This window comes from Mobula birostris, chromosome 1 (genome assembly GCF_030028105.1).
Source record: "Mobula birostris isolate sMobBir1 chromosome 1, sMobBir1.hap1, whole genome shotgun sequence".
NCBI lineage: Eukaryota > Metazoa > Chordata > Chondrichthyes > Myliobatiformes > Myliobatidae > Mobula > Mobula birostris.
In genome coordinates, this window is record NC_092370.1 from 236499460 (window position 1) to 236515935 (window position 16476).

General features: G+C 40.4%; 1 protein-coding gene across 4 annotated transcripts in view; it reads right to left on the reverse strand.

Moving 5' to 3' along the window:
* LOC140205944 (latent-transforming growth factor beta-binding protein 2-like) overlaps positions 1-16476 on the reverse strand; it is a 496450-nt gene that overhangs the window by 374023 nt on the left and 105951 nt on the right. Inside the window, exon 1 of one of the 4 annotated variants that reach the window (XM_072273871.1) lies at positions 7525-7697. The exons of the other annotated variants lie outside the window; for them this stretch is intronic. Within the exon in view, the coding sequence (XP_072129972.1) occupies positions 7525-7601 (77 nt within the window). The 5' untranslated portion in view covers positions 7602-7697. Of the gene's footprint in view, positions 1-7524; positions 7698-16476 lie in introns of those variants that run through there. 4 annotated transcript variants of the gene reach the window in all.

Sequence of the window (16476 nt, forward strand, 5' to 3'; positions counted from 1 at the left end):
ATCTTATAGAGGTATACAAAATTGAAGGGTACAGATAAGATGAACACATGCAGGTTTTATCCCCTCAGGCTGGGTGAAACTAGAACTAGAGGTCCTAGGTGTAGAGTGAATGGTGAAATATTTAAGGGGGACACGAGAGGTAACTTCTTCATTCAGAGGCTGGTGTGAGTATTGATATGAGTTGCCAGCAGATGTAGATCTGGGTTCAATTGCAAAATTTAAGAGGTGTTTGGATAGGTATACGGATGATAGAATACGTAGGGCTATGGTCTGGGTGCAGATAGATGGGATTAGGCGGAAAAACAGGTTGCCATGGACTAAATGGGCCAAATGCGTTGTTTCTAAAGCTATAGTTCTCAATGACTCTATGGAAAAGGAGGTAGGGTAGATCCTTTTATAAGGAATGGAACAAAGGCATATCTCAGGTAAGAAAATCACAAAGTTTAGGTGGCGTTAAGAAGCACCATGCATTAAAACTAAGCTTTTATAAAAATTGAGTTGTGTACAAAGAAAATATATACCAATAACGCAACAGTCAACAGTAGAACACAGCCATCAACAGGTACAGGCTCCTGCAGGTAACCTACGCAGTCATGGGAGGAACATGCAAACTTCTTACAAACAACGGTAGGAATCAAACCCCAGTTATCACAGACGCTGTAAAACAATTGTACTAACCACTACACTACTGGATTACCCAATCTTTTAATAGTAGGTCCATCGTAGACTGGGTCAAATCCAAAGGATCAGAGGAGAGACTGTGAAGTAGAGTCAGGCTGAGGGAGGGGAATGGAATGGTGTGCAGAACTGGTGAGAGTGGTGGGTAGTTGGTTGAGGCTTGGGAGGCACCTTGAGAAACACTATCATTCACACTTGACAATGGATATTTTCTTAAGGTCTGTGAAACAATTTTTTTTTAATTTATGGATACAGAGAAGAACAGGCTCTTTCGGCTCAACAAGGCACACTGGCAACCAACCCAGCTATTTAACCCTAGCCTAATCACTGGACAATTTACAATGACCAATTAACCTACTAACTGGTACGTCTTTGGACTGTGGGAGGAAACCAGAGCACTCAGAGAAAATCCACTTGTTCATGGGGAGCATATACAAAGTCCTTACAGATGGCATCAAAATTGACCTCTGATATCCTGAGCTTTCGTAGAACTGCACTAACTGCAATGTTACCATGGTGCCCTATTTTTCATTAATATTTAATAAGTAAATAGAGTTATACAGTTTGTAAGAGTATGATCATCATACCTCCATGCTGATTCTTTAAGTTCATAATTAGCAGGAATTCAGACTCCCGATAGGTTACTTTAATCAATATTATTAAATCACCTTTTATGATTAAACACAGAATGCTAAAGGAACTCAGCAAATCAGGCAGCATCTATGGAAATAAATAAACAGTCGACATTTTGGGCCAAGACCATTCTTTAGGACTTGAAGGGAAGGGGGAGGACTAGCTAAAAGGTGATAGGTGAACCTGGGGGGGGGGGGGGAAGAGTTAGAGGGCTAGGGAAGAAGCAATCTCAAAGAAGAGGAGAGTGGGCCATAGGAGAAAGGAAAGAAAAAGAGGCACCAATGGGAGATGAGGAGAAGAGGTAGAAGCTAGCTAGTTCATCCATCCCTTTGCCTACATTTTTATTCTGGTGTCTTCTCCTTTCACTTCCAGTCATGAAGAAGGACCGAACTGTTAAATGTTTATTCATTTCCATAGGTGTTGCCTGATCTACTGTGTTCCTCTAGCATTTTGTGTGTGTTGCTCTGGGTTGCCAGCATCTGCAGCATCTCTTGCGTTTATATGATTAAATCCTCTGTTAAAAGTTTAACTAAAGACAACTGATAAATTAAGCATAATTTTGTGAATATTAGATAAATTCATGGAGTCATAGAGCACTACAGCACAGTAACAGGACCTTCCGTTAGTCTAGTCCATGGCGAACTGTCATTTTGCCTAATCTTACCAACCCGTACCTGGACCATAGCCCCTCATAACCCTCTCATCCATGTACAGTACTGTGCAAAAGTCTTAGGTAAATATCTAAGGTGCCAAAGACTTTTGCACAGTACTGTAGTAATTTTATGTATTGTACTGTACTAGCGCAAAAAAAAATTCAAAATTTCATAACATATTTGCACCACCTTCTGTAACACGCTGTAAGGTTTCACTGCTAAGGTAATGGTTTCTCTGTAGCAGCAATGTTTGGGTTATGACTAGAGATACTGGAGGCTTTGGAATGTGTGCCATCCAATGAGAGGCATGTTGTTCTTTCTTGTGGGGCTGGAAACAGGCATTTTGCGGTCTTTTGTTTGTGAGAGATGAAGACAGAAGACGCGAGTGGAAAGAGCTGGTAGACTGACAGACGGAGTGCACTCAGAGCAAAGGTCTGATGGTCAGCGACACTCAGAGGAGGTCGATGGGAAACAAATGGACGAATCCGTGATCTCCAACGTACACATTAGACTGTTTCATTAAAATGGACCCTTTTTCTTTTTATTCACTTTACTAACCCTATAGTCAAATTAAGACTTATAAAGTTCTATCGTTCAATTGCAGATGGTGCACTGTTTGATATTTTGCGCTTCGGATTTGTAACCGGGCAAAACATCACACAGCATCTACACAAACAAGATTTCTCAATTTGGCTGGGCCAGAAACTGTCTTCCTCTAGACAAACGCATGCTGGCTGAACCTGAGGGCTACACCTCTAAATGAAGATGTTCATCCTCAGGTTCCCCTTAAGTATCTAATCTTTCACCCTTAACCTACAACCTCTAGTTATAGTATCACTCAACCTCAGTGGAAGAAGCTTGCTTGCATTTACCATATCCCTACCTATCATAATTTTATATACCTCTATCAAATCTCCCTTCATTTTTCTACACTCCAGGGAATAAAGTCCCAACCTGTACAACCTTTCCCTGTCTCAAGCCCTCAAGTCCTGGCAACATCCTTATACATTTTCTTTGTCATAAGTTATTGAAAATCACATTCTTGCATGTATTAAAAGTTTCCAATATAATTTAATAATTAGGCATCCGTTAGTCTCGTGAGACCACGGATTTGCGCCTTGGAAGGTTTCCAGGGCACAGGCCTGGGCAAGGTTGTATGGAAGACCAGCAGCTGCCCATGCTGCAAGTCTCCCCTCTCCACGCCACCAATGTTGTCCAAGGGAAGGGCATTAGGACCCATACAGCTTGGCACCGGTGTCATCGCAGAGCAATGTGTGGTTAAGTGCCTTGCTCAAGGACACAACACACTGCCTCAGTCAAGGCTCAAACTAGCGACCTTCAGATCACTAGACGAATGCCTTAACCACTTGGCCACGCGCCAAAACTATTTTAGTAATATCTTTTTAGTATTGTCTCTTTGCATTAAAGTACAGTGTAAAATACCAATAATGAGTTTCACTAGTAAAATACATTTCCTTTGTGAATGTGTTTGGACCTTTGACCAAAAAAGCAGCATTCACTGTAGATTAGAATATTTCTTAGTGCTCTCATTGGGTAATGAAGGGCTGATAATTACATCCAAAGGAAAATGGAATGATGTTTTCTTTGTACCTATTCTTGCTGCTATTCTACAGAACAGACCTCATCACAATTTATAGGTCAACTCATTTACAACTTTTTTGATAAATTTGTCAGACAAAATCCCATGGCATATTAACAGCAGTACATGGAGCTAGCCTGGAAACTCCAATATAGCCCTTAAAAAAGTAGTTGAGTACTTCAGCAGACAGAGGGGAAGCAGCAGATACATAATAAACTATCTACTCAACTGACATTTCATTAATATCTTTTGTGGGTTTAAGCTACTTACACAGCGCCAAATCTGGCTGAGACCCAAGTAAACAGCAACGAGTTGGAAGCAGAAGATGATGAAAAATTCTTGGGTCATAATTAGTAAAACATTTAATTTACAACATACGTTGAGGAAACCAGCAAAGACACTTAATTACATCAGAGCAGGATAGCTAACAAATTCCCATTCTTTCAATGGCACCAAGCCATTGTTGGAGAGGATAGTGGAAATCAATCCCATTTTGAAGTTGCTGCAACAAGATCTGTATCTCTAAGGCAGTCTCATCTATCGCACCTCTTCAGTATTTGTTTCTTACCCCTCCCCCCCCGACCCCTTGCACCCCTCCAAGTCATACAGCATAGGAACAGGCTCTCTGGTCTGATTACCTTGCCAGCCAAGATACCCATCCAAACTGGTCCCACTTGCCCAACTTTGACCCATATCATAAATAGTTTCTATCCATGTACCTGTCCTACTGTCTTTTAAAAGTTATTTTTGCACCTGCCTAAAATTTTTCAGGTAGTTTATTCTATATACATAGCACACTTAGTGTAAAAAAAAAAATTGTCTGAGTTCCTATTACTCCCTTTACCTTAAACCTGTGCCCTCTAGTTCCTGATTCCCAAGCCATGGGAAAAATATTGTGAGTGTTCACCCTATCTTTGCCCCTCGTGATTTTATACATCTCTATCAAATCACTCCTTATCTACCTTCATACATTACAAGACAACCAGCACCTCCCCCTTCCCTTTCTTCCATGGTCTTCTACCCTCTCCTATCAGATTCCCTCTTCTCCAGCCCTTAGCCCTTTCACCAAATTCCTAGCTCTTTACTTCACCCCCCCCCCTTCCCGGTTTCACCGATCACTTAGCACCTTACACTTCTTCCTCCCCTCTTCCCACCTTATTGCTCTGACTTCTCATCTTTTTCTTGAGTCCTGATGAAGGATCTCGGGCCGAAACATTGACTGTTTATTCTTTTCCACAGATGCTGCCTGGCCTGCTGAGTTCCTCCAGCATTTTGTGTGTGTTGCTTGGATTTCCAGCATCTGCAGATTTTCTCGTGTTTGTCCTACAAACCCAGTGTTGAGAGTATGAGGAGATGATGGTATTGAACAGTGATCTAAACTGTAATCAATAAGTGAAGGTCAATTGGAAGTCCAGAAGTTGTAGCCCCATGTCCAAAGCTTGAAGGCCTGTTCTGGAGTTGAGGAACTGTGTGTGTGTGTGTGTGTGTGTGTGTGTGTGTGTGTGTGTGTGTGTGTGTGTGTGTGTGTGTAGGTGGGAGAGAAGAAAGGGGCTTGTTTTGTTGTTGTTATTTTGTTGCTTGTTGTGTTCCATTTTATTGTGTTCTATGTTGTTTTGCCAGGCATTGTGAGCATGCTATTTTGTGCTAGAATGTGTAGCAACACCTGTGTGCTACACCCAACACATCCTTACATGTGTTGATTAACACCAATGACACGCTTCACTATATGTTTCAACATACAGGTGATAAATAAGAAGGTACAGGAGCTTGAAGACACACACTCAACAATTTAAGAACAGCTTCTTCCCCTCCACCATCAGATTTCTGAATGTACCTGAAACGATGAACACTACATTACTTTTTATTCTCCTTTTGCACTACTTATTTCTTTATATATTTTTCTATGCATTGCACTGTACTTGTCGCAAAACATCACGAGATTCTCAAGATGCTGGAGATCCACAGCAACACACACTGACCTGCTGAAAGAACTCAGCAGGTCAGGCAGTATCTATGAAGAGGAATAAATAGTTGAACTTTCCAGCTGAGATCATTCATGAGGACATAGAAACCTGATTCTGCAAGGAACTTAACCAATTTAGAGAGAAACAAAATAAAGCTATGAGAGATGTAAAGAGTGGTTGATAATGTGATGCCTTCACCGCATGGAGGTTACTTATGATTAGGAATCATAGGTTCCAAACCCATGTGACCAGAGACCCAGCAAATTGAAAGGGAGCATGGCAAACATATATGATAGCAGATTTCAGAGTTTAACTGCAGTCACAGTGTTTTTCTGGAAATCTTGAAGACATCAAAAAGGCAGTGATAAAGGATGAATTTATAAGGATAACCTTCTGCAAATCAGACACTGACAGGGATTACATCCTTCTCGTAATCAAACACAACCAGAACAACAAATAATTTGCATCTTCTGTTTCTCATGAAGATGAAAACAATTGACTATAAAAGCTTAAAAAAACAGTAACTGTGCTATTTATTCAGAAAGCTAGCAAAATCATAAAACAAGGCAAATCTGTTTAGTTGGATAGACTTTGAAACTCAGCACAATGTGTTCTGTTGAGATATAGAGGATTAACAGCTTGGCCATGTCATGCTGAATATGTGCCTTTTTTTTAAAAAAAAAAGGATAACACAATGATACAGCAGGTAGTACTGTTGCTTCATAAATTCGGCAACCTGGGTTCAGTCCTAATTTCCTAAACAATGGATGCTCCAGTTTGCACTCATGCGTCATGTGAGCAGTTTATTGATTAATTGACAACTGTAACTTGCTCTTTGAGCCATCATAGATTTGATGGGTCAAATGGCCTTCATCAAAGTAATAACGAACATTGTAAATGTAGAAAATGGCACATCTCTTGAATTCCCCTTGAATGATTGAAAGCATTTTATCAATCAGTAACTCAAAGATTCCAGTCCCAACATAATAATTTGCTTCAATGTACTATTGTTATTGGCCTAAATTAGTGAGGAATAGCCAGGGTTCCCACTCTCTGATCTCCTTTCACTAACCCAGAATGTAGGACAAAACCTTGAATTGACAGTTGACTCAAAAGTGCAGCATACTGAACAAGCACCCTATTAACAATATGATGGAAATGTTATTAAACAAATATTTACAATTCTCTCCACTTCGCTCTCAGTCTATTAGCAATGTTTTCTGTAAATTTACTTATAGATGGCAGACTATTTATTCAGTACCACATCTACAATGTTTAAAAGACAATTTCAATGTTTGAAAGACATTTGGTTAGGTATATGAATAGGAAAGGTTCAGATGGAAATAGGCCAAATATACAAAATGGAACTAGTTCAGGTAGGAACCCTGTTGCCATGGACAAATTGGGTTGAAAGGTCTGTTTCTGTGCTGTATAACTCAATGACTCTCTGCGCTGAATTAGTCTTCACTCTTTTCAAGCAGAGGTTTGTGTGGTTACAGAATTACAGAATGCTTTGAACCTCTGGGGTCACAATATTCCAATGAGATGTACCACCTTTGATGTAACATACTACCAATGGCATTGTTCTCAAAACACAGCTGGTTGTCAGACATATGCCTGCCTTACTGTATAATTACTTTAATATCACTTGTGGTATTTAATCAAATGAACTTGACAACATAAATGTTGATCATCCACTGCTGCACCTAGACCAGCAATAGGTAAGTTATTTTCCAAAAAAAATGCACCACACAAAGATGATACAATGTTGCCTCCTGCTGTTTAAATTATATTTGCAAACACCTTTCCTTTCATAAGACCAAAGTTAAAGTTTATTAACCTTGTAATTTGCCTTCAAATTCGACTTTACAAAATGAGTCACTTCACACTTTTTCAGCTTGAACTTTATCTCCCACTTCTCAATCCAGCTCTGCATCCTGTCAATGTCCTGTTGCAAGCAACAGTAACTCTCCATACTATCCACAATTCCACCAACCTTTGAATCATCTGCAGATTTACTAACCCATCCTTCCACCTAGAGCACGGGTCCCAGAATAAATCCCTGCAAAACATGACTGTTCAGTGATTAATGAGATTCCATGTCATTCTTCTAAACTCAAAATTTTATATTCTCAGTAAATTTATAGTCAAAGTACATATATGTCATCATACACTACCCTGAGATTATTTTTTGCAGGCATTCACAGTAAATATGAAGTATCACCATAGAATCAATGAAAAATGGCATACAAAGACAAACAAACAATGTGCAAAATACAACAAAAAATAATAATAAATAGAGTACTGCATATAGGTCCTAGGCACCCTAGTTTTTATAGGTATGTATATATACACATATACATACATATACACACACACACATATATATATATATATACACACATACATACACACACACACACACACACAGATATAGATAGAGTGCCTATATAAGTATCCCCCCCAAGGAAGTTATTGTTTTATTGCTTTACAACACTGAATCACAGTAGATTTTTTTTTGACACTGATCAACAGAAAAAGACCCTTTTATGTCAAAGTAGAAACAGATCTCTCCAAAGTGAGATAAAAATTAATTACGCCTATAAAACACAATAATTCTATATTGCATAAGTATTCACCCCTCCTTTTTAACATGACACACCAAATCATGACTGGTTTTAGAATTCACATAATTAGTTAAATAAAGATCTGTTTTTTGGAGACCTGTGTGCAGTCAAGATGCCTCAAGTGACGGTAGTACAACTAAACCTATATCTGGAAGGTCCAAATGCTGATGAGTCAGTACCCTGGCAAGTTTACACCATGGAGACAAAAGAACACTCCAAGCAACTCCACAAAAAGGTTATTGAATAGCACAAGTCAGGAGATAGATACAAGAAAATTTCCAAGTCACTGAATATCCCTTGGAGTACAGTTTACTCAAGGAATGGAAAGAATATGGCACAGCTGTAAATCCGACTCGACAATGCAGTCCTCAAAAACTGAGTGACCGTTCAAGAAGGGGACGAGTGAGGGAGGCCACTAAGAGACCCATGACAATTCTGGAGGTGTTACAAGCTTCAATAGCTGAGATGAGAGAGACTGTGCATACAACAGTTGTTGCCCGGGTGCTTCACCAGTCGCAGCTTTATGGGCGAACACAAAGAGAAAGCAACTGTTGAAAGATCTCACATGAAATCTCGGCTAGAGTTTGCCAGAAGGCATCTGGGAGACTCTGAAGTCAGCTGGAAGAAGGTTCCATGGTCCAAAATTGAGTTTCTTGGCCATCAAACTAAGCGCTATGTTTGGCGTAAGCCAAACACCGCACATGATCAAAAACACACCATCTCTACCGTGAAATATGGTGGTGGCTGCATCATGCTGTGGGGATGCTTCACTGCAGCAGGCCCTGGAAGGCTTGTGAAGGTAGAGGGTAAAATGAATGCAGCAAAATACACGGAAATCCTGGAGGAAAACCTGATGCAGTCTGCAAAAGAACTGCGACTTGGGAGAAGATTTGTTTTCCTGCAAGACAATGACCTTGATCATAAAGCCAAAACTACACAGGAATGGCTTAAAAACAACAAAGTTAAAGACATGGAGTGGCAAAGACAGAGTCCTGTCCTTAATCCAATTGAGAATTTGTAGCTGTACTTGAAAAGGGCTGATCACTCACAATCGCCATGTAATCTAACAGAACTTGAGCAGTTTTCTAAAGAAGAATGGGTAAAAAGTGCAGTGTCCAGATGCGCAAAGCTGATAGACACCTATCCACACAGACTTACTGCTGTAATTGCTACCAAAGGTGCATCTACTAAATACTGACTTGCAGGGGGTGAATACTTCTGCAATCAATTATCGTATGTTTTATATTTGTAATTGATTTAGATCACTTTGTAGAGATCTGTTTTCACTTTGACACAAAAGAATCTTTTTCTGTTAATCAGCGTCAGAAAAGCCAAATTAAATCCACTGTGATTTAACGTTGTAAAACAATAAAAGATGAAAACTTCCGAGAGAGGTGAATTTTTTTTAATAGGTACTGTGCATTAAACTAGGGTGCCTAGGATTTTTGCACAGTACTATATATTACGCCTTTCCAGTTACCAAGTCGCACTCAATACTACTGAGTTAAGTACTCTTATTTCCATTTCCCAACCACTTTCCTATTTTAACCAATATACAGTACTGAGCAAAAGTCTTAGGTACCCTAGCAATACATGTGCCTTAGACTTTTGCACAGTACTGTAAATAACTATTGAACAAATAAATTCTAGAGTCCTTAAAAGTGAGTCCATACTGTATGTTGTAGAATCAGTTCAGTGTTGGAGAAGTGAAATTATCCCCTCTGGGTTAAGACCCTGATGGTTGAGGGGGTCCTCAACTGGGTGGTGTAGCATTTGAGGCTTCTGTAACTCCTTCTTGAAGGCAACAACAAGAAGGGAGCATGCCCTCAACAATCAATGTTGCTTTCCTCCGCCAGAGCTCATTGTAGATGTGCTCAATGGTGGGGAAGGCTTTACCTGTGATGGACTGGGCTGTACACAGTTTCAGATGCTTTTTCTGTTCAAGGGCATTGGTGTTTCTATGCTAAGCCATGATGCAACCACACATCTGTACAAGTTTGACAAAGTTTTTGATGATATGCCATATCTTCGCAAACTTCTAAGAAAGTAGAAGCACTGCCTTACAATATCATTTATGTGCTGGAACCAGGACAGATCTTCTGACATGATAACACTGTGGAATTTAAAGTCCAATGAATACAAGTCCAAAGCCATCAAACATTGCTCATACATTAAGCCTTTCATTCCCAGGATCATTCTAGTAAACCTCCTCTAGATCTACTCCAACATCAGCGTCTCCTTTCTATTTTATGGGGCCCAAAACTGCTCACAATACTCCAGATGTGGACTGACCAATGCCTTATAAAGTCTCAGCATTACAATCCTTGCTTTTATATTCTAATCCTCACAAAATGAATGCTGATGTTGCATGTGCCTTCCTTACTATAGACTCAAAGTGCAAGTTATCTTTTAGGGATTCCTGCACGAGGATTTTCAAGACCTCTTCCACCTCCAATTTCAGAATTTGCTCCCCATTTAGAAAATAATCGATGCCTTTATTCCTTCTACCAAAGTGCATGACCATACATTTCCATACTCTGTATTCCATCTGCCACTACTTTGCCCAATCTCCAATCTCTCTATATCCTTCTGCAGACTCCTTGCTTCTTCAAAACTATCTGCATATTCACTTATCTTTGTATCATTTGTAAACTTGGCCATAAAGAAATCAATTCCATCATTCACAAACAGATGCAGATGCTGGAAATCCAAGCAACACATACAAAATGCTGGAAGAACTCAGCAGGCCAGGCAGCATCTATGGAAAAAAAAAAGTACAGTCAACGTTCATATCATTCATCTATGATGAGAAAAACAGCAGACTCAGCACCAGGCCCTGTGGAACACCACTTGTCACTGGCACCTGGTAAGAGTTAATGCCTACTACATTTTGCCAATAATATAGTAATCTATAAAGACATTTTACTTCCATTAAAATCCATTCTTTTGCAAATATAAGCATGCATAACAGCTGCCAAATTCCAGAATTTAACAGCTCTGTGATCTGCACTCTTCCCATTTTGAGATATGTCAATAATGTAGAGTGCAGTGATGGTACACAAGGATCAACTTGAATATTAATAATAGATGTAGTGTATATGGATTTCAGCAAGGTATTTGATAAAGTACCCCATGCAAGGCTTATTGAGAAAGTAAGGAGGCATGGGATCCAAGGAGACATTGCTTTGTGGATCCAGAACTGGCTTGCCTACAGAAGGCAAAGCGTAGTTGTAGATGGGTCATATTCTGCATGGAAGTTGGTCACCAGTGGTGTGCCTCAGGGATCTGTTCTGGGACCCTTACTCTTCGTGATTTTTATAAATGACCTGGATAAGGAAGTGGAGGGATGGGTTAGTGAATTTGCTGATGACACAAAGGTTGGGGGTGTTGTGGATAGTGTGGAGGGCTGTCAGAGGTTACAGTGGGACATTGATAGGATGCAAAACTGGGCTGAGAATTGGCAGATAGAGTTCAACCCAGATAAGAGTGAGGTGGTTCATTTTGGTAGGTCAAATATGATGGCAGAATTTAGCATTAATAGTAAGACTCTTGGCAGTGTGGAGGATCAGAGGGATCTTGGGGTCCAAGTCCATCGGACACTCAAAGCTGCTGTGCAGGTTGATCTTGTGGTTAAGGCGGCATGCAGTGCATTGGCCTTCATCAATCATGGGACTGAGTTTAAAAGCTGAGCGGTAATGTTGCAGCTATATTGGACCCTGGTCAGACCCCACTTGGAATACTGTGCTCAATTCTGGTCGCCTCACTACAGGAAGGGTGTGGAAACCATAGAAAGGGTGCAGAAGAGACTTACAAGGATGTTGCCTGGATTGGGGAGCACGCCTTACGAGAATAGGTTAAGTGAACTCTGCCTTTTCTCCTTGGAGCGACGGAGGATAAGAGGTGACCTAATAGAGGTGTACAAGATAATGAGAGGCATTGATCATGTGGATAGTCAGAGGCTTTTTCCCAGCGCTGAAGTGGCTAGCACGAGAGGGCATAGTTTTAAGGTGCTTGGAAGTAGGTACAGAGGAGATGTCAGGGGTAAGTTTTTTAATGCAGGGAGTGGTGAGTGCGTGGAATGGACTGCCAGCAGTGGTGGTGGAGGCGGAAAGGATAGGATCTTTTAAGAGACTCCTGGATAGGTACATAGATCTTAGAAAGATAGAGGGCTATGGGTAAGCCTAGATAGTTCTAAGGTAAGGACATGTTCGACACAACTTTGTGGGCTGAAGAGCCTATATTGTGCTGTGGGTTTTCTATGTTTCTATGTTTTTTTAAAGTATTGTACTGCACTATTTGTCACTCATGCAGGGAAGTCTGATACTGTTGTTATCCATTTGAATAGCTACATAGGGGGAGCTCCTTTTGCACACAGCTACGAATACTAATAGGGAAAGTCTCTTACCAGGCATCATGTACTCATAAAATAATGGAAAGAGACAGGTAACAGTAAAAAGATACCCGAAGTCTACATGGGCTAAGAATTATTGTACAGAGCATTTCAGTAACTAAGTAATTACTCTTCAATAATTGTTAAAATGAAAATAATCACACATGCAACTTTTGTTAGGCCTGTCTCTATCCTAAAGTTAATTTTGCCTACTAAAAATTTGGTAACCTGCCTCAATGGCCGTCATCTAGCAGCACTGTGATAAAGTGCTAGGAGAGGCTGGTGATGAAACATATCAGCAAACTTTTATAGATAATGTGTTGCTGAGTATGTTGACCACTTGTAACACTACCTGATATGGAAATACCAATGCTTTGAATGGAAACTCATACAAAAAGTAATGGATATGGACCACTCCATCATGAGTAAAGCCCTTCCCACAATTGAACATATCTACACAGAGCACTGTTGTAGTAAAGCAGCATCCATCACCATCAAGGACCCCCAGCACCCAGGCCATGCTCTCTTCTTGTTGCTGTCACTCATGCTCCTGTACCACCCTCCTAAGAACCCACACCACCAGGTTTAGGAACAGTTATTACCTCTCAACCATCAGGCCCTAGAACCAGAGGAATTAACTTCACTTGACCCATCACTGAACTGCCCCTATAACATTTGGACTCACTTTCAAAGACTCTTCATCTCATGTCAATATTTATAGCCTCTTTTCTTTTGTATTTGCATAATTTGTTGTCTTTTGCACATTGACTTTAGTCCATTGTTTGGGGTACAGTCCTTTATTGATGCTACTGTGTTTCTTAGATTTACTGCAAGAAAACAAATCTTAGGGTTGTATATTGTGATAATACTTTGTATATACTTCGATAATAAATTTACTTTGAACTTTAATTGACAACAGAGCTCAAGAATGTAAGTGGCAACAGAGAAAAACTGAAAAGCTTTTATTTTATTCTATTATCACTTTGTATTGGTAGTAAATTGTATTGCTCACCAAGACTTCGCTGAATCATTTGTATAATTCAGAATTAAAAGTGACATTTGAAATGTATGGAGAACGATGGCGCCTAATGGTGACTCCTTTGCTTGCATCTTTGGAAACAGCTCTATTTCTATTTTTAATATCTTTTCCCCCTTTTCAGGGTTCTTTTGAAGACCCTGACCTGAGTTGCACGCTGACTTCAGTTATTTGTGGGAATGGGACGTGCTCTCAGGGTCTCACGACTGGCCGCTTTTCGATATGCCAAGGATGAGGCCTAGAAGACAAGTGCGCCTTCAGGGTGCCAGATTTTCGTGGTTCTGGAGGTGGGCAGATTCGAGATCGGTGCCGTTGCCTGGTGCATCGTGGGAGGTGATAGATTGAAAGCAGTGAGCTGGTTGCTGACCTGAGTTCTTGGGGCAGGAGGGGGAGAGGGAGGGGGGAGAGAGACATCGAATACCAAGTGAACAACTAGTCTTTGGGGTACTGCAAGTCTGTGTCTTTTTTGATGCTTTGCTGCATGTTAGAGTGCTTGGTGGGGGGCGTTGATGCTTTTTGCTGGTGGGGGAGGGGGTTTCATTGCTTCCTGCTGCTTATGTGTGGGAGGGGGAGCTGGGGGGGGCTTTGAGGTTCTAACATTTAACTGTCATTCATTGTTTGCGGCACTCCTCTGTTTTCATGGATGTTTGCAAGGAAAAAGAATTTCAGGATGTATATTGTATACACTTCTCTGACAGTAAATCTACCTATTAAAAACTATTTCTTTTAAAGCAACAACTCCCCCCCCCCTTAGCACTACATATTGATCTTTTGTCTGTGCATATGCTAGTTATGCATGTGCATTGTTTTCTCCCTCTCTCTAGCTGGAATGTGAATACACCAGTTAAATCCATCTCCCGCATGCGTGCTTTCAGTTAATTGATATATAGGTTTGCACAGACACAACAAATTGGGGACGAAAATGAACCTGAATGTCAGAAAATATCACGAACTGCACCGACAGTTATGGAACAAAAAAAAGAGTTAAACAGCATAAGAAACTGAAGGACCCATGAGTAACAATGAAAGACACACTGAATTTACAGTGAAAGTAACATGGTGATTGCTTCTTCAGGAAAGTTGATGAATTTGATATTGTTAATGAAGACTGGGGATCATATACTGAGAGAGTTGAACTGTATTGTAATGTGAACAAACGTGGAGGAGCAAAAGAAAGTCCCTACATTTCTTAGTTTAATGCGTGCAAGGATGTATAGTCTCTTATGCAACCTAGTAACCGCCAGCAAGCAAGACATTCAATGAAATTGTTACAATTTTACAAAATCACTTGACCCCTAAACCACTGGCAATAGCGGAGAGATTTAGTTTTTACAAAAGTAACCAGTCAAAAGATGAAAGCATTTCTGAATACATTGCAGAACTGTGCAAACTTTCTCAGTACTGTGATTTAGAGATGGACTTTTTGACACATTAAAGAACAGGCTTGTATGTGGCATGCATAGCCAAAGCACTTAAAAGAGGCTATTGTCCAAAAGAGACCTAACCTTAGAATGGGCATTCACTACTGCATATCATTAGAGACTGCAGCAAAGGATGTAGAACTACAGAAAGAGATTAGAATGTGAAATACATAAAATGTTCCTGAATGATTCAAAAAGCCAAAGATTCTATCGATGTGACAAATCCTCCCATGATACAAATGACTGTTGGTTCAAAGTGAAAGTCTACAGAAAGTGTTACATAGAGAGAATGTGCAAGGCATACAAAAGGTACAACCGAGTGAAAAGTCTCAAACTAAGCAAATGCATAAAGTGACTGAGTGTACAACAGAATCAAACAACATAGAAGCTGACAAAGGTGAGCTGTAATGCCTGGAAATGTATAGTATCACTGAAGCAGATCACAATATTGATCACAATAGATGTGCCTGGTGTAAAACTGAAAATAGAGCTGGATACAGCGTCAGTTTTGTTCATAATTCTAGAGGCTGACTACAACAGACTGTTTTCTAAGACAGCATTAGAGAAGACCTCAGTGATGTTAAAGACTTAAAGATGCAAGAAGTGTCTCCTAAACACAAACAATGTAAATACGAGGAAATGTGCAGATGCTGGAAATTCAAGCAACACACACAAAAATTGCTGGTGAACGCAGCAGGCCAGGCAGCGTCTGTAGGAAGAGGTACTGTCGACATTTCGGGCTGGGACCCTTCGTCAGGACTTAGTCCTGATGAAGGGTCCCAGCTCGAAATGTCGACTGAATGTAAATGTGATGTATGGATACCAAAAAGTTCAAGATGCACCTCCACAGGCACCATTACACCCAATGGCATGGCAGTCTTCACCATGGCAAAGAGTACATATTGACTTTGTCGGGCCACTCATGGACTCCATGTTCCTGATTGCTGTGGGTGCTCATTTGAAGTGACCGGAGGTTATACCAATGAAGTCTTAGCAAAGACAATCTCTGCCCTGGGGACCACCTTCACCAGAAATGGATTACCAGAACAAATTGTGACAACGGACCACAATACACATCAGAAGAATTCAGGCTGTTTATGAAGAAAATTGGCATCAGACAATTCAAGTCCACTCCTCACCACCCAGCAATGAATGGGTTAGCTGAAATGTTTATCCAAACCTTCAAGAAGTCCATTAAAGTGATGGACAAGGAGGTTATTCCTCTACAGCACAAGGTGGACAACTTCCCTTTTGTGTATCGGAACTTTGTTCATGAGATGACAAATCAAACATTTGCAATGCTGTTCATGAGATCTTGCATAGACTTTCTGAAACAAGATATATGGTCAGAAGTACAGAATAAACGGTTCAGCCAACTGCCAAGGGAAGCAGTAAGCAGCTTTGAGGTTGGACAGGAAGTTCTAGCATGTGATTACTGAGAAGACAAGTGGACACCCAGTAGGATAGCTACAAG